Source organism: Eleutherodactylus coqui, chromosome 12 (genome assembly GCF_035609145.1).
Source record: "Eleutherodactylus coqui strain aEleCoq1 chromosome 12, aEleCoq1.hap1, whole genome shotgun sequence".
In the NCBI taxonomy this organism is placed as follows: domain Eukaryota; kingdom Metazoa; phylum Chordata; class Amphibia; order Anura; family Eleutherodactylidae; genus Eleutherodactylus; species Eleutherodactylus coqui.
The window spans coordinates 102,921,961-102,946,406 of record NC_089848.1 but is presented as its reverse complement, the minus strand read 5'-3'; the positions used below and the strand labels follow the sequence as shown (position 1 = coordinate 102,946,406).

The window sequence follows — 24,446 nt, the reverse complement described above, 5'->3', positions numbered from 1 at the left end:
AGCAAATCAAATGAATATTTTAGAATATCTACAAAGAAAAATTAAAGCTGTACACGCGGGGTCTGCTTTATATTCAAGCTTCCTAATTAGCAGTAGATGCAAAACAATACAGAACTGGTGGCATTCATACCACATTAATATTAATGCTGCTGCTACTGGTGAGGCCACTATGTTTGCACAGCTGATTATCAGTGAGATAGCTCATTAATTAGATGTGAGTGGATATACTGCCCTCTGCTGGTAATTATGTATACTTACAGGGCTGTGAAAAGGTTTATTGAGAAAAGACATAAAAATAGTGCAGATTACCTCTTAACTTTTGAACAGTTGAAAGAACTTCTCTTGTGGTGTACTACAGCTATTTATTTAATGCCCCCTTGATGCTAAGCCACACCTTTTGTGTCCCTTCACAGTAATAGTGCACAAGTGACCTCCTCACAGTACTACGGTAGTATGCCTCTAAGTAAAGGCCCTTTTACATGCCACAAATTTCATCCAAAACTGGCAGAGCGAAGCAATCATCTGTACATGTAAATGCAGGCAGCAGAACAATTTTTATTGACATTTCACTCATGGTTGACGTTAAGGTCTCATGTCCACGGGCAGGATGGATTCCACCCGTGGGAGCATGCAGCAGGATCCGACATGGCCCGCAGCAATGGATATTTTCTTACCTGTCCGGATCCTGTGTGGGTCTTCTCCATCTCAGACAGATCTTTTTTTCTTCTGCACGGTGGATGCGGCATGTCTGCAGGGTCAGCTGCGGGCGTGCCACGGATTGGACGGCTTCCATTGACTGCGATGGAAGCTGTCCGTGCAGGATCCGCAGAAAAATGGAGGATGCTGCAATTTGTTTTCCGGATTCAAAGGTCCGCAAATCAAATCCGCATGCTTTAATGTATTCGTTGACGCCCATGTATCTCTATGGGTGGCCTGATCTCATAGAATGATAGAATGGTAGAGTTGGAAGGGACCTCCAGGGTCATCGGGTCCAACCCCCTGCTCAGTGCAGGATCATAGAATGGTAGAGTTGGAAGGGACGTCCAGGGTCATCGGGTCCAACCCCCTGCTCAATGCAGGATTCACTAAATCATCCCAGAGAGAAGTCTGTCCAGCCTTTGTTTGAACACTTCCATTGAAGGAGAACTCACCACTGCCCGTGGTAACCTGCTCCACTCATTGATCACCCTAAATGTCAGAAAGTTTTTTCTAATATCTAATCAGTGTCTCCTCCCTTTTACTTTCATCCCATTTCTTCTAGTCTTTCCTTGTGCAGATGAGAATAGGGCTGATCCCTCTGCACTGTGACAGCCCTTCAGATATTTGTACACAGCTATTAAGTCTCCTCTTAGGCTTTTTTTTTTTTGCAAGCTAAACATTTCCAGATCCTTTAACCGTTCTTTGCAGACCACTCACCATTTTCGTAACTCTTCTCTGAACTTGCTCCAGTTTCTCTATGTCTTTTTTTAAAGTGGGGTGCCCAGAACTGGACACAGTATTCCCGATGAGGTCTGACTAAGGAAGAGTAGAGGGGATAATGACCTCACGTGATCTAGACTATATGCTTCTCTTAATACATCCTAGAATTGTGTTTGCTTTTTGGCTGCTGCATCACATTGTTGACTCATGTTCAGTTTGTGATCTATTAGTATACCCAAGTCTTTTTCACGTGTGCTTCTGCTTAGCTCAATTCCTCCCATTCTATTCTGTATGTGCTTTCTTCATTTTTCTTGCCCAGATGTAGGACTTTGCATTTCTCCTTGTTAAATACCATTCTGTTAATCGTCGACCACTGTTCAAGCTTGTTTAAACTCTTCTCTAGTCTTAGCTATCCCTCCTAGCTTTGTGTCAGCAAATTTGATCAGTTTCCCATCAATTCCCTCCTCCAGATCATTTATGAAAATGTTGAACAACACTGGGCCCAGGACAGAGCCTTGTGGTTCCCCACTTGATACATTCTTCCACTTGGATGTGCAGCCATTTATGACCACTCTTTGAGTACGATCACTCAGCCAGTTGTGAATCCACCTAAGAGTTGCCTTGTCAAACCCATATTTGGTCATTTTTTCAATAAGTATGGTATGAGATACTTTGTCACATGCTTTGCTAAGGTCAAGATAAACTAGATCCACCGCATTGCCCTGATCAACCTAGGAAGTGATACTGTCATAGAAGGAAATTAGATTTGTCTGGCATGACTTGTTTGTTACAAACCCATGCTGGCTCTAGTTAATTATTCCATTTTCATCCGAATACTTGCATACATGCTGGTATAGAGGTCAGGCTCACAGGTCTATAGTTTCCTGGATCCACCTTCTTCCCTTTTTTGAAGATAGGGACAACATATGCCCTTTTCCAATCTTCAGTGACTTCTCCTGTTCTCCAGGAATTTTCAAAGATTATGGTGAGTGGTTCAGCAATTACCTCCACTGCTTCCTTTAGTATCCTAGGATGTAATTCATCAGGACATTGAGACTGGAATTCATTTAAGTTAGCTAAGTGTTTCCTCACAATCTCTCTGCTTATAGATAGCCTGAATTCTTTTATTCCCCTAATAACACAGGGAAGATCAGTTGTTGTTCCATCTACTTTGGAAAGAAAACAGATACAAAATAGGAATTTAAGGGTTCGGCCTTCTCTACATCATTCTTAACCAATTCACCTTTTTCATCTTGTAAGCATCCAATAGCATCTTTGACTTTTCTTTTGCTTTTAACATACCCCCAAAATCCTTTTTATTGCTTTTGGCCTCTGTTGCAAGTCTCAATTCATTATTAGCTTTAGCTTTTCTGACACTTGTCCTACAGTTTCTACAGACCGCATTATATTCTTCTTTAGATATTCTCCCTTCTTTCCATTTGATAAACTTATTTTTCTTTGTTTTTAACATGTGTGCAAGTTCTGTGTTCATCCATCCCGGTCTCTTTAAATGCTTCCTATTCTTCCTTCTTTTAGGAATTGTTAATGATTGTGCTTTGAGAATCTTATTTCGCAATATTTCCCAACTTTCTTGGACATTTTTGTCTTTAAGAACATCCAGCCATTGGATTCTTCCTATCCTCTTTCTGAGTTAATTGAAATCTGCCTTTGTGAAATTCAACTTTGAGGTCTGAGTTTTCTCAGGTCTTGCTCCCCTTTTTATCCAGTGATCGGTGGATCACTCAGGCGGATTCTGCAAAACAGATCCGCCCATGGACATTAGGCCTCAGGCCTCTTTCACATGGCCAAGGGCGTTTTTACGTGTGCCCACCAGCGCTGTAAAAACACGTGAACGGGCACACAAATCTAACATTTGTGCGCCAATTCAGACGGCACGGGCCCCGGCGGATATACGCCGAGGCCGCAATGCTGTTGCCTCCCCTTTTCTTCGCTCTGGCTGTTTGCAATGGGAGTAGATGGGACAGGAGTGGAGCTAAACATCCGCCCCTCCTTGCAGCCAGCAATAGGAGAGGTGGAGCTTAGTTCCGCCACCTCCCATTGCAAACAGCCAGAGGGGAGGAGAGATGAGGAGAGAGGAGGGAGGGAGTTTAGCAGTGACGCTGCTAAACTCCCTCCCACCTCCCTTCTCCGGCTGCTGTCACTGGCTCCCATAGGAGCCCATGCAGCGGCCAACGTATTCCAGACGGATAGTTCCAGGACTATCGTTTTGGCCTGGTATGAATGCGCTCGGCAGTATATTGGCCTGGCCGGGCACTTTTATGCCCCGGGAATACGGCCACGTGAGCTGATGCATTGGAATCCAATGCAGCAGATCGTAGCGTAGATTGGCTGGCCGTGAAAACGGTGAACCGATATACGCTTGTGGGAATGAGGCCTTATCAATGCAGCACTCGCTGAACCAATGTGATGGATGTGATTGGCTGAGAGCAGTTCTTGCTGAACTAATCACACCCATTGCGTTAGTATAGCAAGCGCTACATTGATTGGCTGAGAGCAGCACTTGCTGGACCAATCAGAGACATTGCTTCCTGGAGGCAGGATTTATGAATCCCTTGACCAGCAAGTGATGTTCTGTTGGTGATCGAGGAGTCCAGGACGCGCAGTGGAGCTTACGGAACCTTGGAGACCAGCGGGAGGGTCCCGGACAGCATGGGATAGGTAAGTAAAATAAGCCAGTCCCTGAAAATAAGCCCTAGTTACTCTTTTGGGGCAAAACTAATATAAGACCGGGTCTTATTTTTAGGGAAACACGGTAGTAACTCTCCTATAGTGCAAGTGCCCAAACAAAGTAATAATGTCCCATATGCTACCCCACTTACTTACTGTGTGCCCTCTGTGTTCCTACTTTGCTACAGTATTGTGTCCCCTCTGTGGCCTTACTTAATTACTCGTGGCTCAACTTAATAGCACCCACCTCTATAGCCTCACTTAAAAATAGTACCCCTGTTCTAAGGTTCAAGACCTTTCCACTAAAAGTGTTATGAACAATAAAACTGTCATGTACTGTGAATTGTAATTTTCTGACAATTTTGTATGTTAAAACTTCAATAAAATGAGTTTAAACAAAACAACACAAATATATATATATATAGTACTCCTACACTTTCTCGCTCCAGAAAATCTTTTAAATTAGCCTCAGTAACCCTCACACTTTTTCTTACTCTGGTGCCGGAGACTGACAGCGTTCTCTATACACATCCTGACTCCTCCCCTCCGCCTCCGGACACGGTATACTCAATGTAGGAGGGTTTCCAGGCCTACAAATGGTGAAATAACATCTTATGCTTTTACGCTATTTATGAAGAGAGTACAGTACTGTATATCACAACCCAATGCAACCCAAGGTCCCTGGCAGTGCATCGTGTCCGGCAGTGAGCGGGTGCACTGTGAAGAGGAGAAGCCATCTGCAGAATAAAAGGGACAGTGGCAATGAGCAAAAGGAGTAATAGAACACCCTGGTAGTGGGACAGACGCATTGGTGAGGAGAGGAGAACTGAGATCACATTAACTAAAATGCAGATATTAATAAAATGGGACTGTATGTTGGCAACACCAATGTCTCAAATGGGGTACCACAAGAATCTGTCCTGGGTCCAGTGTTGTTCAACACTTTTATAAATGACCTATAGGAGGGAATTGAGGGAAATCTGATCAAGTTTGTGAAAGGACACAAAGTTAGAAGGGATAGCTAACACTAGAGAAGAGAGAGGATTCATAAAGATCTAGAAAAGCTTGAACAGCGGGCGGCGACTAACAGAATGATATTTAACCAGGAGAAATGCAAAGTCTTACATCTGGGCAAGAAAAATCAAAAAAGCACATACAGAATGGGAGGAATTGGGCTAAGCAGCAGCATGTGTGAAAAAGACTTGGGTATACTAATAGATCATAGACTGAACATGAGCCAACAATGTGATGCAGCAGCCAAAAAAGGCAAACACAATTCTGGGATGTATTAAGAGAAGCACGTGAGATAATAATTATCTCTCTCTACTCTTCCTTTTTTTTAATTAAAGTATTTTTTATTAAACTTTTTCACCTTTTGCATATTTTAAATCATTTTTTTTAACAAATCTTTGGTTTCCCCTCCCTCCCTCCCCCTCCCCCTCTCACCCACCCCCTTCCCCTCTCCCCCCTCCCTCCCCCACCCCCCCTAAGATCTCTCTCTCAACGTTCTGTTCTTTGGGTAAACTGTCTCTGAATGAACACAGTGTTGTGTTGTAAACAATAATAACAGTTCTTGTAACGTATATTTGTTTTCTTCTTTGGTCTTCGTGTTGCTTATCTTCTTGCTGTTTTCTTTTATTGATTCAGGGTTAGATTTTTTGTTGCATTCGAGGGGGGGTCATATTTCTTTTGCCCGTTGCCCGGTCTCTCTCTCTCCAATCCCTCCTTTCTTAACTTTTCCCTATTACTCCTTACCACTTTATTTTATTGTATATCGAGTCTGTAATTTGTTCTACATTTCCCAATAAACTTTATATATATCCATTACATACGTTGTTATGTCTTAGTAAATCCCCGGTTTACTGGTGCCTCCCCACACGGCTCACCACTCCCTATGTATTTGATCCAACATTACTGCTCTGGGCGTGTATCCATCTCAGCCATATGTCCTGATATTTTTGACTGGTCTTACGCTTAGTGTAAATACTCCTTTCCCACGGTAAAATTTGGTTGACCTTATTTTTGAATTCTCCCAGCGTGGGTGGTTCTTCGTCCAACCAGCGCTGGGCTATTGTTTTTCTGGCTATATACAATAGTCTGGCTAACGCTAGTTTTTCATGATCATCTAATGTTAGATCCTGTATGTATCCCAGAATGCACACGTATGGTGTAAAGTCCATACGTATGCCAAATGCCGCGTTAATTGCATTTCTTATTCCCATCCAATATCTGTGCAATTTCGGACATCGCCATAGCATGTGGATTAGGTCCGCCGTGTGGGTTTTGCACCTTACACATATCGGGGAGGTTCTCATTCCTATATTGTGTAAGAAGGCCGGGGTGCGGTACACTCTGTGTATTAGAAATATTTGTGAGACTCTGTGTGATTTGCTCAGAGATAGCTTGGGTGTCATTTGTAGGATTTCCTCCCAGTGCGACTCCTCAATGGGCCCTATGTCTGCCTCCCATTTTGCTCTTGTTGATAACGGGTTGTGTGCATTGACCGTGTCCTGAATATGGGAATATAGTACAGATATTTTCCCCGCTGTGGTGGTGGCTTTTCCTATTATGTCCGCTACTATATTTATTACCATTGTTATTTCCGCCGTGTTTTTTTCCGCTTGTATAGCGTGTCTAAGTTGCAGATATTTGTAAAAGTCACTATTGGGGATGTCGTGGTTTTGCCTTAACTGCTCGAAGGTTTTTAGTTCCCCCCCCTCCAGTATCTGGTCCATTCTCCTAACTCCCCTGTCTTTCCACCCTTGGAATCCTTTTAGCTTGTTGATTTCTGGCAGGTGCGGGTTATTCCATATGGGGGTATGTTGTGTGCAGTTTTTTATATCAAGCATGTTTCTGGTCTTCCACCATATTTTATGTATCAATAATAGCGTGGGGGCACTTTGACCGTTTTTTTTAAACGCTCCACGTTCCAGGGTTTCAAACAAATGTGATCCGTTAAAGAGATTTTTAAGGATTCTGAAACTAGCGTCGTGTGTTTCTTCTGTCTCCCATCCCCTGAGATGCTGCAGCTGGGAGGCCATGAAGTACGAGAACGGATTGGGCAAGGCTAATCCTCCCTTTTCTTTTGAATTGTATAGCAGTTCTAATTTTATCCTAGGTGTCTTCCCTCCCCATATGAGTTCTGTAAACAGTCCCTTGGCCTTGTGGAAAAATTTTTGTGTTATCCAGTGTGGGGAGTTGTGTATTAGATACAGTAATTGGGGCATCCATATCATTTTTATAAGATTCACTCTTCCTATGATTGTCATGGGTAGTTTTTTCCATACGTGAAGTTTTTGTTTCCATTTTTCCATAAGTGGTTCCAGGTTTATTTTCCCGTACTCACTGACCTCTTTCGTAATTTTAACTCCCAGATATTTAATTGTTGGGGTGCATTTCAGGGTTAATTCTCTGTTGGCAACTTGCATGTCTGGGGTGTCTATTGATAGTATTTCGGATTTGGTCCAATTGATAGCGAGTCCTGAGAAGGCTCCAAATTCTTTTATTGTTTGCATCGTGGTTTCTAAAGATTTTTCCCTGTCCCCTAAAAATAATAACATGTCGTCTGCATACAAAGCGATTTTCTCCTCCATGTTTCCTCTTATGAATCCCACTATTTCCTGGTGTGACCGAATTTTGCATGCTAGGGGCTCTATTGCAAGTGCAAACAGGAGTGGCGATAGTGGGCATCCCTGCCTTGTCCCTCTATGTAGTGGGAATGTTTCTGATGACCCCCCGTTGATGGACACATCCGCCTCCGCTCTAGCATATAGGAGTTTTACTCGTCTCACAAATATTGGGCCACAGCCCATTTTTTCTAGTACCTTCCACAGGTATTGCCACTCAACGCTATCAAACGCCTTGGCCGCGTCCAGTGAGCATATGATTCTGTCTCCGGTATTATCTACGGGTATTTGTAGGTTTAGAAATACTCTACGGATGTTCGTTGCCGTTGATCTTGCTGGTATAAACCCACTCTGGTCTGGATGCACCAAGGTGGATGCCACTTGTGATAGCCGCTTGGCTAAAACTTTTGCTATAATTTTGACATCCGCGTTTAACAGCGATATCGGCCTATACGAGTCCATCAACAGGGGGTCCTTTTCTGGTTTTAACAGAATTATTATTTTTGCTTTTCGCATTGTTTGTGGTAGTTCCCCTTCCTTTTCCGCCCCCGCCCATGTCTCCAGGAGTTGTGGTAATAAAGTGTCTGCATGTTGTTTGTAAAATTCTATTGGGAAACCATCCTCCCCTGGGGCCTTGTTATTTTGCATATCTTTTACTGCCTCTTGCATCTCCTCCAAGTCTATTGGTGCATCTAGAAACTCTCTCTGTTCCTCCATCAATTTATGTGTTCTTATATCCGCCAAGTATTCCTCGATTTGTTCTACCGTTTTTTCCAGTTTCGAGGAATACAGAGAGGAGTAAAATTCCCGTGCAGTCTCTCTTATGGATGTTGCGTCCCTGACTATCTCGCCTTGTGCGTCTTTTAGTTCAATGATGTATGTGGGGCTAGTTTGTGCTCGGGCTATAACTGCCAGCATATGTCCTGTTTTTTCTCCCTCCTCATAATATGTCTGTTTCCTGAACCCATTTTTAGTGGCTGCCGTTTCTAGGACGTATTTATTAAGGGCCTCTTGGGCCTGTTTCCATAGGTTGAGTGTTGTTATAGTTTTCTCTTTTATGTAATTTTCTTCTGATTCTTTTAGTTTGTCTCGTATTTTTTGCCCTCTTTCTCTATGTCCTTTTTTTGCCTGTGTGATTTGCTGTATGTATACCCCCCTCATATATGCCTTCATGGCCTCCCAGCAAATCGTCATACTTGTGGTATCCTTATTTAATATGAAGTATTCCTCTAGTGTTTTTTTCACTATTTCCTTGTTTAATATGTTTAGCCAGTGCGAGTTCAGATTCCATCTTTTTTGGGAATGACTCACAGTGTTACTATGCTGTATGTCCAGACGTAGGATGGAGTGGTCAGAAACAACTCTTGGTAGATATTCTATCGAGGTTATATCTCTATATATCTGAATATTCCCTACCGCTAGGTCTATTCTAGATAAGCATTGGTATGTGGATGAGTAGCAGGAGTATTGTTTGTTTGTGGGGTGCCGTGTTCTCCATATGTCTATCAATGATATCTCGTTTATTAGTTTACCTAGTGGTGTCAGGTTCCTTTCTTCGTTTGCGTTTCCTGCCCTTAGTCTGTCCTGTGCAGGGTTAATGACCGAATTAAAGTCGCCTATGATAAGGACTGGAATGTCCGGTTTATCTGTTATGAAACCTATAACTTGCCTCATTATCATGTTATTATATGGTGGCGGGATATATACTGAAGCTATAATGCATGTGTAGTTGTAGATTCTGCAGTGTAGGCATATAAAGCGGCCTTCTGGGTCAATTTTTCGTGAGAGACATTTAAACGGTATATTTCTGTGTACCACTATGCTGACCCCCCTGGAATACCTCGTGTGTGTGGAGTGGAAGCTCTGACCCATCCCCCCTATTTTGAACGTGTCCGTATTTTCTTTTGATAAATGTGTTTCCTGCAAGCATATAATAGCCGGGCCTTGTTCCTTGATGACTTGCAGTACTGCTGATCGTTTTGTCTGGTCACTCATACCTCTCACGTTCCACGATACGACCCTTATCCTACTACCCATTTTCCTTGTTTTTTGTTTTCCGCAGGGTTATTATTTTCTGGGCGCCTCCACCCCTTTTTGTTTTTATGAGTGAGTCGCACTGGGAGGGTCCCCATCTCTGTATTTGTGTCTCGCCCGTGTCGCCCCGTATATGTGTATGTGTATTACTGTTTGTTCTCCGCATAGGGCTTCTCCAGTAACATTTTGGTTTGGTCCCCCACATCCCCCAGTACAGACATTTATCCACATTTACTATACATATTTTCGTTATTTGCAACACATTTATCATTTGTACATTTACGTTGACATTTCTTCCCCTTATCCCACCCTGAATCATTTTTCTATCGTTTAACCTTATCCCTTTTAACTGTATCTTATCTAATATTCCCCTAATATGCGAGAGAGAGACCAAACAACAGACACCCCCAACATGTAACTCACTGATCCGTTGTCTCATCGGATCGGGGTACCAGTCCTCCATTCTCCTACGCGATGCATCCTGTCGTCCCAGGAGCTCCTTTCAGAAATTTTCGGTTCCCTTCGCATGAACGTTTCTTTAGGTGCAGCCTCTTCATGGTGTCTTGCGCGGCGATCTTCCCCTCCGAATCTGTTCTTCATTTTGATCTATCCAGGCACCTGCATCTTTTGGGTTTTCAAAGAATTGTGTCGTGCCCAGCGCCGCCACTCTCAGTTTAGCCGGGTACAGCATCCCGTAGGGCACTTGTAGGTTTCGCAGTCGTCTTTTTATTTCTACAAATGTTGCTCGCTTCTTTTGTATTTCCGTGGAGAAATCTGGATAGAAGGAGACTTTCACGCCATTATATTGGATTTCACCCTTTTCGCGGGCCTTTTGGAGTATGGTATCACGGTCTCTGTAATGCAGTACTTTGATGAGTATCGGTCTGGCTGGAGCCCCCGGGGGGAGGGGTCGTGTCGGTACACGGTGGGCTCTTTCGACTGCAAACATTGCAGTTAGAGTGTTTCTTCCGAACAGTTCGGGCAGCCATGTTTCAAAAAATTCTGCAGGGTTTCTTCCTTCCGTCTTTTCTGGGAGGCCCACAATCCGCACGTTGTTCCTTCTTGACCTATTTTCTAGGTCGTCTACCTTGTTCTGTAGATATTGTATGTCATGCAGATTTTTTTCCACGTCTCGCTGCATCGGCTGTATTGCGTCTTCTATGTCGCTTATACGTTGTTCAGTTTCTGTCAGACGCTCTGATATTTTCCTCATATCTTGCCGTAGCAGGTTTACATTACTTTGCATCACCCCCATCTGCATATTAAGGTTGTTCAGTGACGCGGTGCCTTTAGTGATTTCGCTGAATATTTCTTTCAACGTAGGCTCCCTGGCGCACCTTTCGTCCTCCTGCCTTTGATCTTTTTTGGCGGCATCTTCTGCACTTTGGGAGGTGTCTCGTATAGTGCTTTCTGAGGTGTCTGCGTGATTTGCGCTGTGCGTGCATATGCCTGGGCTGCTTGCATTATTCATGCTGTCTTCTGTGTAGTGTTCGTCTGGATTGACACTGTTTGCACCTTTATTTTTGTAGTTGGGGTTGTCTGCATGACTTATGACTTCCTGCTCATTTCCAGCATGATCTTGTACAGCATGTAAATTACTTTGTTTTTCCTTGTCCTTGCTGTGTTTAGCAGGGTCCGTTGTTGTGTTTGCTTTGTCTGCTCTTTCCTTTTGACTTACACTTTCTGCATGTACTGTGTCTGCAGATTCTTCCTCCCCTCCTGCTCCCTCCGTTTGTGTGCTTCTCTGTGGGCTCTCCCGCTCTCCCCTCTGTTGTTTAGGGCTTATGGAGTCCTGTTTTCTGCCCCCCTCCTCCCTGGCATACCCCGCCAGTTTACGTGCTGTGTCTGCACTGTTTGTGCTGGGCCGCGGTATGAGCGTTCTCTGCTCCCTCCGGCGCCATGCTGTTTCTGCCTGCCGCCGGCTTCATCTGCCTTCCCCCGCTCCTTGCCTCGCACCATTAACTCTGCTGCTGTCTGTTCTGTCTCCGGAGCTTGCTACTGTGCCTCCGCTGCTTTTTGATTGCCTTTCGGCGTCTCTGGGTCCCGTTAACAGGATGGGAATGTCGGATCTTGCAGGAGCTACTCTGAGATGCGACTATCTACATCTCCGGCCAGGCTCCGCCCTCCTCTCTACTCTTCCTTAGTCAGACCTCATCTGGAATACTGTGTCCAGTTCTGGGCACCCCCAATTTAAAAAATACATCAACAAACTGCAGCAAGTTCAGAGAACAGCTACCAGTAAGCTGAACGGTCTGCAGATCATGTCCTATGAGGAACGGTTAAAGGATCTGAGAATGTTTAGCTCACAAAATAGAAGGTTGAGAGGAGACTTAATAGCTGTCTACAAATATCTGAAGGGCTGTCATAGTGCAGAGGGATCAGCCCTATTCTCATCTGCACAAGGAAAGACTGGAAGCAATAGGATGAAACTGAAAGGGAGGAGACACAGATTAGATATTAGACAGTGAGGGGGATCAATGAGTGGAACAGGTTACCACAGGAGGTGAGGACCATCAATGGAAGTGTTCAAACAAAGGCCGGACAGACATCTCTCTGGGATGATTTAGTGATCCTGCACTGAGCAGGAGGTTGGACCCGATGACCCTGGAGGTCCATTCCAACTCTACCATTCTATAAACACCATGACTACAGTGGATCTAGAGAGAACAGCAGCAGACACAGTTGGATAGAGTTCCCTCTACTGTCTTCACCTAGCTGTACGGCTGAAGCGCAGTGTTTTTTTCCCCTTTGTTCCTGCTAAATGTTTATTTTTTTGTATGCTGTATATGTGCTTATAAAGCGAGCCAGATGTCAGCTTTTACCCTACTCACGGCTGCGGACTCCATCCTTGGTGAAAGAGTTATGTGTCCTTTGACCCCAGCAAAGGAGATCCCAGGCTAACCCCCTCACAGTATGGTCACATATAGCGTTTTTCTCTTGTGCAGATTTTGCTGCGATTCTGCTACAGATTTCACCTTTGCGATTGAAGAGGTAAATTCTGCTGTGGATCCACAGCAAAAACCACATCAATGGTGCGGTTTGTGTTGCGGAATTGCTGCGGATTTGCTTTAGCACAAAATGCGACATTTCTGCTATATGTGAAAGTACCCTCCATGGGTATGCTTCCCATAGAGATGAATGAGAGAGAATATGCGCAGAACCCTCTAAAAAGAGTCACGCTGTGTGCAAGCGCCAACTTCGAGGGCACGCAGCGCCGGAATGGGGCATCTGGTGAACATGAGACACAATCCCCAGACTCCCCGTTCCCTCACCTTTGAGCCCTGTAACATAGTTTAGGTGATAATTGGTTCCCATTAGGGCACACCCAATGTACAAGATATGCGATCTACAAATATAAAAGGCAGTGTATTACTAAATACTTAATGAAACTGTCAAAAAAGTCAAAAGTACACAATATACAAAAATATATATTTGATAACCATAGAATAAATAATGTTGTGGACGTAGAATAGAAACCGCGTCCTGTACGTACAAAATGATACAACATTGATGTCCCTGAGATATCACAGATCACTATAGAATCTCATGTAACAGTAAGTGGAACGTCTCCAACTCCTGCGGCTGAATCTTGGCCAGTTTCTTCTTGATATACTGGATCTCCACTTTGCCTGAAGACTTTCCCAAGGCCAGACCCATTACATGACTGTTCTTTTCTGGTTCTCCAAAGACGGACATACTGAGCACGCTGCAAACCAAGCAGAATGACATCACCGTTATGTCATCAGAGCAAACATCCTCCACCAACGCATACAGGGAACAGATACGGCGCCTCCTACTGAAAGCAAACCATAATCTGTACTTCTAAGCCCCTGGGTTGTTCTGTCCAGCAATTTATTAAAAAAGGGAACGTGTCATCAAAAAATGGCTTCTTGTATAAAACACATTTAAGAATTTTTGGTGATTTTTTAAAATGTTCAATTTCACAATCTATATTTTATTGTATTGCTAAAATCCTGCAGTTCTCATGCTGACCACTAGGCCTAGTAGTAGTCTGACACTTCCTGTTCTGTAGGGAAAACTTCTCAGCAGTCATCTCATTATGATGAGCATTACATTACAATACAGCATTACAATGAGAGGTGACCACCTATATATCGATAACACAGAAATCCCGCACAGGTGACAGAGCATGCCCATGTCACTCTACCATAGAAGTCAATGGGACCTTTCCTGTCCATTGTGCCTATGGCCCATGAGTCTGCTGCAAGGCACATCTCTTAAGGCCTCATGTCCACAGGCGGGTCGGATTCTGCAAGCGGGAGCCCGCAGCGGAATCCGGCCCTGCCTACAGCCGAGGACAGTGCTTACCTGTCTGGGTCTTCACTGCGGAAGGGTTGGCCATCGTGTTGCTGCGAACACGCAACAGACTTTTTTTAAAACTCCTGCTTTCCCGTCAAATTGCAGACAGGCCGCGGATTGGCCGGCTTCCATTGACTTCAACGAAAGCAGTCTGTGCAGGAACCGCAGCGAAATACAGCATGCTGCGATTTGTTTTCCGCAAAACAAATCCGCCTGCTTTAATTCTGCTGCGGACGCCCATGTCTTCCTAAGGGCGGGTTGAACTGCGGATCGTCTGCAATTCAAATTTGCCCGTAGACATTGGGCTTAAGTGGTTAACTGCAGCTCAAGAAAGATTACCGCTCCAATAGTGATGTACAGACAACAGAAGAAAAAAACTAAATAAACCAGAAAATTAAAACAGATTAGGAAAAAAAAATTGAAAAATGTTTAATTAGTGTAAAAAAAAAAAAAAAAAAAAAAAAAATCAACAACCAATTTGGCTACCAATGAAACCTAGGTCATCATGCAACATCCCAGCTGCACACCTCTATTAAACCTTTTAGGCCAGTGCGTGAGTAGAGAGCTCTCAGATGGGGAGAGCCCGGCGTGGCCCATCTCCTTGCCTCGAATAATACTTACATGCGGCCACTGTGCATATCTGTGCCAGGTGACAGGTTCCCTTTAAATGAGGGTTGATCAACAAGATTGGTGCTAATTTAAATGGACTTTACATAGATGATCAGACTCCACCGGGGGATGAATGCTCATAGAGAACCGTCGCTGTCAGCAGAACTTCCCCCATTCATAAAGGAAAGTGAGCAGCCGAAAACGATGTTTATTGATTGGTTGATTACGTCTTTTGTGCAGCTGAAAAAAGGATTTACTTGTTTGCCAGTACAGCTTTACATGGGATGATCGTCAGGCAAACAAGTGCTCATACAGACGTTTGTACCCGGCTGTAAAAAAGGACTTCAGTCTCCATCACAATGTAACTTGGTGACAGCCGTGGACTGAAGTCCTCACCCTGCAGCAAACTCTCCAGCTACTACTTAGACTTCTCCTGCTGGCTGCAGAGACAAGTTAGCAGGAGCTGATGTTTACTTACTGGTCAGGCGTAATGGATTCTTTGGCTATTGGATGTAAATTATTCTGTGACAAATCCCATATGTAGATGGAAGATGCTGCATCCAGGACAAAGAACACAGTTGGTCTAGTGAAGGACCATTGCAGCGCAGTAACGGACCGGCCATTAGTGCTGTCATTCCACTCCATGGCTGGGAACTCCGTGCTCATGGTGTGCAGTCTTACAGAGCCATCCGAGCACCCTGCCTAAAGAAAGTAAAATGCAAAAAAAAAAATATATATTATTTTTAGTTATATTAGGTTCCTTTACATCCCAACTACCCTTTCCCTTGTTTTTTGGCTGTGCTCACACATGCATCGGAGCCTATCTTCATAACAGAAGCCACAATACTGTGCCGGACTGGCTGCAAGTAAATGGGATTGAGCTGCTATACCAGGCACCACCTCTAAGAAATGTGAACGGCCGATAGTCAGTGGTCTGTGGAGGTACAGTCGCAGGACCAGCCTAAGCTTTCTTCCCCCTTTTCGGCTCAAACCACTCCCCTTGGCTCATGGCGGATGCCGCTAACTCCCTTGAGCTGGAGACGATGTGTGCGCTTGCACAGCACTTCCAAAACCCATATATGTGACATTCCCTGCTGCGGCCATCGGGCTCATGGACGTCACTGCACATGTGCGAATCTGGAAGCGAGCACAAGTGTGGTGTGTGGAAAGCACGGCATCTAGAGCTTAAAGGGAGCTGGGGATGTCAATCATGAGACAAGAGGCGTGGTTTGAGTTGATGAAGGGGAAAAGCCCGGACCAATCCGTGACTCAAATGTCCGTAGTGCCAGTTAGATTCCACGAGCGCCACACCAAAGCAATGACTGTGAGGTTCCGGAGGGTTTGTGGAAAGGGAAATTGAAAAACAAAAACGCAAGTCGGCCATCTTTGCAGGGGGTTTGTATTCATGGCGTACAGACTGCGGCAACAATGACGTAACTTTATTCTGTGAATTACTTCAAAAAAATAAAATATCTTTGAAAAAAATAAATAATTTTCTGCCACCACCTTCTGACAGCCGTTACTTTTTATTTTTCCATTGATATGGTTGTGTGATGGCTTGCTATTTGTAGGATGTCTTGTAGTTTCTAGTCGTACAATTTTGGACTGCACGAGTCGTTTTGATCACTTTTTATTACATTTTTTCTTGGAGACGGGGTGACCAAAAAAAGTGCAACTCTGGCGTTGTGTATAACCTTGTGGGATAAATAATGCATCACTTTGATTGAACTTTTACAGACGCGGTGATACCAAATATGTTTTTGGGAATTTTTTAAAACTATAAATATATAGAACTTTTAATATCCTTACATTTTTTAAAATTATTGTAAAACAAATAAACTTTGTTTTTACTCCCCATAGGAGACTTGAACTTGCGATCGTTTGATCCCTTATACCATATACTGCAATACCTCGGTATTGCAGTATATGGTATATCTGATGGCATTCCACCAAGACATGCCGCAGGCCTTTTTTAATAGGCGGAAAGGGATGGAGATTTTCAGCCTAAAATACTATGTAAATACATGGCAGCCCTAGAGTCTTCAGAAGGCCCTCGGCTGCCATGACAACCGAATGGTACCTCACTATTTCAAAGTGAGGAGGTCTTTCAGAGATCCCCAAACAGCAATTAGGACATTTAAAGGGTTAACAGCTGCGATCAACGTGAATGCTCAAACTAGCTGTGTATGGAGTGGGCTCGTCTACTGATCTCGCTCTACACAAATTTGTCACACCAAGGATGTACATATATGTCCTGGGGCGCTAAGGGGTTGCTCTCCTCTTAACTATTGGAGACCTATCCTCAGGATCGGTCATTAATAGTTGATAGGCAGGAGTCCGTTACTTGGAGCCCCCGCCGATCAGCTGTTTGCTGGGCCACTGGCAGGCTATATGGAGCAGTAAGCAAACAGCTCTGTACACTTTCGGGGTGGTATACCAATCTGGGTTGCCACAATGTGTTCAAAGCTGTCTACTTCTTGCTCAATACACGCTGTCAGCAGCATAGCATACAGAAAATTGGTGTGTGTGTGGGGGGGGGGGGGGGGGGGGGGATCCCGGCAGCCATGGAAGGGTAAGTTTCAATGTGTTATTTTAACCATACAGCCCTATCCCTTTAAGAGGTGTAAAAGCCCTTTAATATATCACATATTGCCATCTGTCCTTGAATATACATATGTGTGACTTAGAGAAAGCAGAGCCCAAGATGTGCCATGGTCATGAGACTTTCTCTAAAACACCAGCTGGAAAATACTGAAGTCATTTTTGTATTTTGTTGATATTTTATAACTTTTACTTTTGTCATACGAAGATTACGGATTCTCCAGATGAAGGGAGTTCCCCTCAGGGGTCCAGTGGAGACGGCACAATACCGCCAGTCTGATGTTAATTCATGTTGTCTTCCTATTCTAAAATCCTTATTACTTTCTGCATCGGTGCTGGGAAGGTAACTTGGGGCTAGGCTTATTGGTCTCGTAAGAACCTCATATTGGGAATGCTGACTATAAGGACACGTCTGGATGCAGACTTGCTGGATAATTCTATCTGCGGGGAGAAGATTAAACAGCCTTGAACGGATAGAGGGATTTAACTGCTGTCAAAAATTGGTGTTATGCATGGTGTAATAAATGTGACGTGAGGGCCGTGTAAACAAACAAACATTGCAGGGTTTATAAAGTGAAACCGGACTCACTTACGGTTTGTGATGCACTCCTCCGGTGGGCACTGCGGGCTTTTAATCGTATACCAGGTATTGCCTGGTATAGCAACTCAATCACAGTCACTTAATTGAGATGGTGCTGCACAAAGGCAATGTGATGAATGAACGTGACATCATTGGCCTGATAAGAGGCCGCAGAGTGCTGCAGCATCTTCACAAGAAAGGGTGTACATCCATACCCTCCAGCTGCCGAGAGAGGTGATCCTGCTCCATACAGCTGACACCCAGCCGCGATTAGTGTTCACCCTTTAAATGCCATTATCACAGTTCAGGGGGCCCTCGTAACGATAAGCTGACTGCCCAGCACACGTGGTAAGCAGCTGATAATCACAGTCAGGCAGGCATTTCCCCAGCCATGGCTACTGCAGGGCTAATCTAGTATTACCTCACATGGGTCCAGAAAGACATCACTGGACCTTGGACTCATGGCAAAAGGTTTTCTGGAGTTTCTCCTAAACCATACGGATGGCCGACTCTGCATCTGGCATAAACAGCATGAAGGCGTATCAAGTAGGGGCATCGTTCTGTTTAACAGGCCAGTGGTGGCGGTATCATGGTCTGGGGAGGGTTTTCCTAGCATGGCCTAGGATTGTTGATTACCATACCACAACCCTGAATGGTGAACTCTACACGGACCTGTTAGCGGACCATATGCACCCATATCTTCAGGTAGTCTATCCCGACCACAGTGCCATCCTTCAACAGAACAACCCTCCGTGTCATTGAGTTCGGTTCACTAGAGCAGGGGTCCCCAACTCCAGTCCTCAGGGACCACCAACAGATCATGTTTTCAGGATATCCTATGGTAAGAACACCTGTGGCAATGTCTGAGGCACTGACGATAATTACATCACCTGTGCAACACTGAGGAAATCCTGAAAACGTGATCTGTTGGCGGTCCCTGAGAACTGGAGTTTAGGAACACTGCACTAGAGAGTGGTCTCCACAATTAATTCTCCACACCGCCTCGGCCCCCAAACTCACCGGACTGTAACTCCATTGAACATGTTTTGGATATGCTGGAAAGGGCAGCGAGATCTACCACTTATCTGCTAAATGTGCACCGACTGACAGAGCTGCTGCAGCGGGTATGGGGCAAGCTGAGTGTGGAGGATGCTTGTCATTTTCTGGAATCTGTGCCCCCACATCCAAAAGCCATGATCACCCCAAAAAAATGGACCAGCCCCTTATCGAGCAGGTGTTCCTACAGCAGTAATCCGTGTATAAAATCGTGTCAAACAGAAATGTGTTTCGGAGTAGGCTTCCTTCTTAAAACCAAAACACACAGTTGGTTTGAAGAAGTAGGCTTACTCCAAAGCGCTTTCCTGTTTGACCCAATTTTGGCTGTCCATGTAATATAAGCAGCCAGTCCGCTAGGACAAGAGCTGCTTGTACAGGGTGTCTCCAGGGTAACCTCCCCCTATGATGCCCATATACTCTAATAAGACATATGGACTGGGGGTTGTCGTTATAAAACAAAGCTAAATACATACCAAAAATGCAGCAACTGCAAAAGGTGAGAAATCAATGGCTGTGACCTGCGCCGGTCTGAGCTTGCTGTGCAGGGACGTGTACTGCAGTGGCGGCTCCATCAATCCATATCGTGTTCCGTGAGTTATTAAACCCTATCAAGAAATTAATTTTAAATAGTGAGAAAGACTGTCCCGCCCATCCCATGGCAAACAGTGGCAAGGGGCGGAGAGAGAGCAGAGAGGGGGTGGGCGCTCAGTGCACTGCTCCCAGCCTGGCCCGCCTCCTACCCCTGCAGAAAGGGACAGCGTATATCGGCCGGGCGTGAAAATCCGGCCGATATACGGACGTGTGAATAAGCCCTAAGGGGCAGGAAATGGGCTAAAACAATGACAACAAAACTCAGCACTGACCTACACTGCCCCGGTGATCCAGCGCTGCAGCTCCCGCTGTCTACCTGGTCTTTGTATGCATGCAAACACAGTTCTGTGCCCATGGTACTGGCGTCACGTCTCAGCTATGGAAGCCATAAGTATGGCACATCACCGCCACCGACTGGCTGCATTAGTCACCAGCAGCATGAAAAGTCACTGCTAGTGACATCGAGAAAGAGACCGATATGGGAGCTGCAACACTCGCTCACCCCGGGGCAGGGGAGTAGGTGATTTTTGTGTTTTTTAATGTTTTAGCCCATTTGCAGCTCTTTTTGATTTTTTTTTAAACTGCAGAACCCTTTTAACCAAAGACATCAAAATTTTTGTGAAGCAAATGACAAAACGCACTTTAACTTACAATATCGGTTCCAATGACAAAATGATTGAAGTCCCGAGGAAGAAACTTAATATTCAAAGTCTGAGGGCTTCCCAGCAGGAGAACATCTTTATGGAAAAATCTAGAAAACAAAGTTAAATGCATGGAAAAAAATGGACTCATGTTGCTAATTTGTTTTTTTTTTTGTAAAACAAGTAATATAAGAAATGGCGCTTATATGAGAGTTCCCTAATTAAGCCCAACAACAGCATCTAGCATTTTGACTCGACCATATTACCATCACATCTAATTGAAGAGGTGCACAAAGTGCTATATAGCCCCAACTCTTTGCCTTCTCCAAAGCGCGTTCCTAGTTGACACGATTTTATATAATAAACATGTCCTTGTCCTATTGTCTGTGACTTTGGAGGTCTTGAATTACCAGACCCTCCTGACCTGATCTATACCAAGCGGAGCGCATATCCTGCTTTTTCTATTTATGCACTTGAAGTTTCACAAGCCCTGAAGTTTAATTAAGATCATCTGTCCAGTGATTGCAGCAGACCTTGTGGGAGCTTTGCTTTATGCTTCCTGCACAACTGATTATGGTGAGCATCCATCTTCCTACTGAATTAGAAGCGCTTGAGAAACGCTCTGCTCTTTTTTTCATTTCCAGACTTATTCTAAAAAGTCGAGTCAGGAAAAAAGGTAGAAATTAATTCTATCCCATCAATTCCACTACCAAAAGTATTTGGACCGCCCTATCCGTAGAATGGATCCTGTCTTATTAGCATGTCACAGGTCCTGAACCATGCTACATACAACGCAGACTCTTGAAGGTGTCAGCCATAGTTTCTGATGGGAACTCCATGCTATTGGGTATACAGGTTATGCCGCTGCACAAAAGCCACCCATCACAAAGCACAATGCATTGGCCGGCCCGTCTACAATGGTGCAAGTAGAGTCATCATTGGACAGTTTAGCCATGGAAGGACATTCTATGGAGGGACAAAATGCGCTACTCCATCTTCACGTCAAACGGACGTACCTGATGTGGAGAATGATGAGGAACGTCTTCTGCCTGAGTGTGTTGGGCCAACAATTAAGTACGGGGGAGGTTCCAATCTGGTCTGGGGATGTTTTAGTGGTCTGTTGGTTGTAGTGACAAGAACCATGAACACGAAAGTGACCCTTGACTTCATAAACAACAATGTGGTAATACTCTGGGAATGGTCGGCCATACTTCCAACAAGACAACGCGCCTCGTCACACATCCAACACTGGTTTACATTGGTTTGAGGATATGGATGTTCCATGATTGGACCGGCTGCACAGAGTCCTGACCTGAACCATGTTGAACATCTTTGGGACAAACTGGAACGTCGGGTCAGGAAATATGAACAGCATCCATCTTATTTGGGAAAACTTGCTAGATATTTGCAAGATGAATGGAGGGAAATACCAGCTGAAGTGTATTAGAGGCTAGTAGAAAGTATGCCACGGAGAGTGTCCGATGTCATTAGGGCCAAAGGAGCCCCACTAAGTATTACCATATGGAAATAAATACTACCGTTGATTCCTGCTCAGGTGTCCACTTGTGGTAGGACAGTGTATCTGCTGCTAACCTTACAGTATAACACTATTAGAAGATCCAGTGTAATGAAAGGAGGTTGGAAACAATCAGACCAGCAAACTGTATAGAATGTACCACTGCCTCTGGTAAGAAGAAATGAGATACAGCATAGTACACTTACCTGTCACTGAGGTGTATAGATGAGCTGTGTATCAGCTTCACTTTTCCCCCTGGTATTAAACCTAGACAAAGAGGTGCACATTAAGCCGTTTTTAAGTGACCCTCAAATTTTGGACAAGCCAAGATGGCCGCACGGCTTTTCTGACTACCTGATCCAGACTGTGCATTAGTAGCATATCATTAGTCTAAAATGCTACATGCTGCTCTGATTGCCCAGTCATGCTCATGTGAACTGTGCTAGCCAATCAAAGCAACATGTAATGTCATTAGTCAGCATTAAGGCTGCCTGTCCACGGGCGTTGCGGTATCCCGTGTCGGACCGCCGCCCAAGAGCAGGAGCCAGCAGACGGATCTCCGCGGTGAGCTTATCTGACAGATAGGCTAACTGTGGAGAATCACAGCAATTCGCAGCATGCTGCGATTTGCCGCCCCTGGACAGGCGGGGGCTGCGCTTTCCATGGCAACGCTATGAAAAGCGTGCATTGCGTTCCCCGTGGCCAGATTATCGCAGCGGAGAACGCAATGCAAAAGCGCCCGTGGACAGGCAGCCTTAGCAGTCAGAGAAGCAGTGCGGCCATCTTGGTTTTCCAGGACCAGAACATCACTTTAACTGTTGAATGACAAAAAAAAGTAGAAAAAAAACCCCATCCCCTCTTCGATGCACAGTAGACTATATAGTCTTTGAAACCCGCTGATTTCGATAGGACTACTGAATGTGAATGGAGGCCTCTCAACCCACCCCCCTTGCTGAACTGAGTGTTCATGTATATGAGGGAGTATGGGCAAATGATTATTGGTCGAACAACCACTGGTGCATTAACAGTAAAACCTTACCCAGGTCACTTTGGGATCCGGCAAGGTCAGCTCTTCTTAGCTCCACCACTACCTGCAATTACATTCATTAAAATGTATACGCCAACTTATGAAAACTTCTTCATGCAAACCAATGAGCTGCAAACTTACAAACAAACAGGCTCATTTACCAGATATCATATTCTAGACAAATGTTCTGGCAGTCTACAGTCTATGGCCCTGACATATCAAGACTGGTCTGCCTGGTGTAAAGACTGGCAGATCTACCCCCCCCCCCCCTCACCAAGCCACGCCTACTTTTTGGTGGTTTGGGCAGCATGAACCTAGTGGCAGGTTCCCTTTAATGGTGCATTCACACAGAGCCTATTTGCACACCAGTTGAGCTTGGCATTGTAACATCTATACTGCTATTACATACTTATTATGGTTCCCCTGCTGTTACATACTCGTTACAGCGCCTCCTGGTGTTCCTTTTATCAATTCTTAGACCTAATGTGCCCAGTGTCACCACCTCTGGTGCTCCGATTCTTATTGGCTGGTCTGAGCAGGCATCACTCTATTGCCTGTGTAGCACGTGACCATCGGCACTGGACACATTTGTCGGACGTTCTGAGAAGGAATTAAAAGAACAGCAGGGGGCGCCATAATAAGTATGTAAAAGCAATATCTACACAAAGAAATGGGCTCAAAGCTCTTTAAAACAACAGATAAAGGCCGTACTTACTGATACAAAGCTACGGGGACGGGTACAAACGACAGCTTCCTTCAGAGTTGGGGTTTTACTACCTATCCTTATAACTATAAGTACGGCTTTTATCTGTGATATTCAATCTGTAGACCCTTCAAAAGATTTAAAAAAATAAATATATGTGGGTTTCATTTTGTCTTTCACACTTACCCACAAAATCATATGGCCGCTCTCATCCAATGATGCGACTTGAAATGACAAACCGAACATTTCTGCAAGAGATTGGGTAAAATATTCACAACAAATCAGATAAACACCACGATAAAAACAGCTTTACGGGCAAATTCAAGTGTCTGACACTAAAGAGATGCTGTATGTATCTGTCCCTTATAGGTCCACCTAAGGCTGGCTCCACACGGGCGAGAAAATCGCGCAATTGTTACCTGCTGTGATAGTCAGTGAAAAAGCAGAATATGAAACCAATGATTCACGATGGTTTCCTTCCCATCTGCGATGTTTTCACTGATGTGATGTTGAGGGGATAAAAAAATCATAGCATGCTCTATCTTTCTGCGATGTGCGATTTTTTTTTTTAATCTCCCATGTATCCCTATGGAGGCTTCTTTTATCGCATTGCAAAGCTACAAACGCACGTTGCGATTTTAACATTACAAAGTGCCACTGACTTTTGCGATAAAAAAAATCACGTGATTTTATCGCAGACGGCAGCGATGCAATGTGAGAATAATCCAAAAAAGAAAAGAAAAAAAAAAAGGCACTCCTGACGCTCACAAATCACAGTGAATAAAGATGCGATTTTCTCGCGACAGAATCTCGATCGCCGGTGTGGAGCCGGCCTCTCCTGACCAAGTACAATTTTCTTTCTCCCAACCATTGCTTTGGTCAGGCTCTGTTCACACTACTGTTAAAGGGGTTTTCCAGTAAATTACTATTGAACACCTATCATCAGGATAGATCATCAATAGCTGATTGGCTGGGGTCCGTCGCTCGGGACCCAACCAATCAGCTGAGCAGGCACATGCTGTCAGCGCCGCAAAT

At 44.5% G+C, this 24,446-nt stretch overlaps 1 protein-coding gene across 3 annotated transcripts in view; it reads right to left on the bottom strand.

Annotated features, from left to right (window-relative positions):
• Positions 1 to 13,179: 13,179 nt before the first annotated feature.
• The window catches only part of DYNC2I1 (dynein 2 intermediate chain 1), a 72,845-nt gene continuing 61,578 nt past the window's right edge, over positions 13,180 to 24,446 (bottom strand). For 2 of the 3 annotated variants that reach the window (XM_066585531.1, XM_066585532.1), the window contains exons 18-24: positions 23,598 to 23,659; positions 22,721 to 22,772; positions 21,888 to 21,948; positions 20,176 to 20,275; positions 19,407 to 19,538; positions 15,175 to 15,398; positions 13,180 to 13,473 (exon numbers count right to left, since the gene is read on the bottom strand). In XM_066585531.1, the coding sequence (XP_066441628.1) occupies positions 13,302 to 13,473; positions 15,175 to 15,398; positions 19,407 to 19,538; positions 20,176 to 20,275; positions 21,888 to 21,948; positions 22,721 to 22,772; positions 23,598 to 23,659 (803 nt within the window). In that variant the 3' untranslated portion in view covers positions 13,180 to 13,301. Of the gene's footprint in view, positions 13,474 to 15,174; positions 15,399 to 19,406; positions 19,539 to 20,175; positions 20,276 to 21,181; positions 21,283 to 21,887; positions 21,949 to 22,720; positions 22,773 to 23,597; positions 23,660 to 24,446 lie in introns of those variants that run through there. The other variant, XR_010787423.1, reaches the window with a different exon arrangement.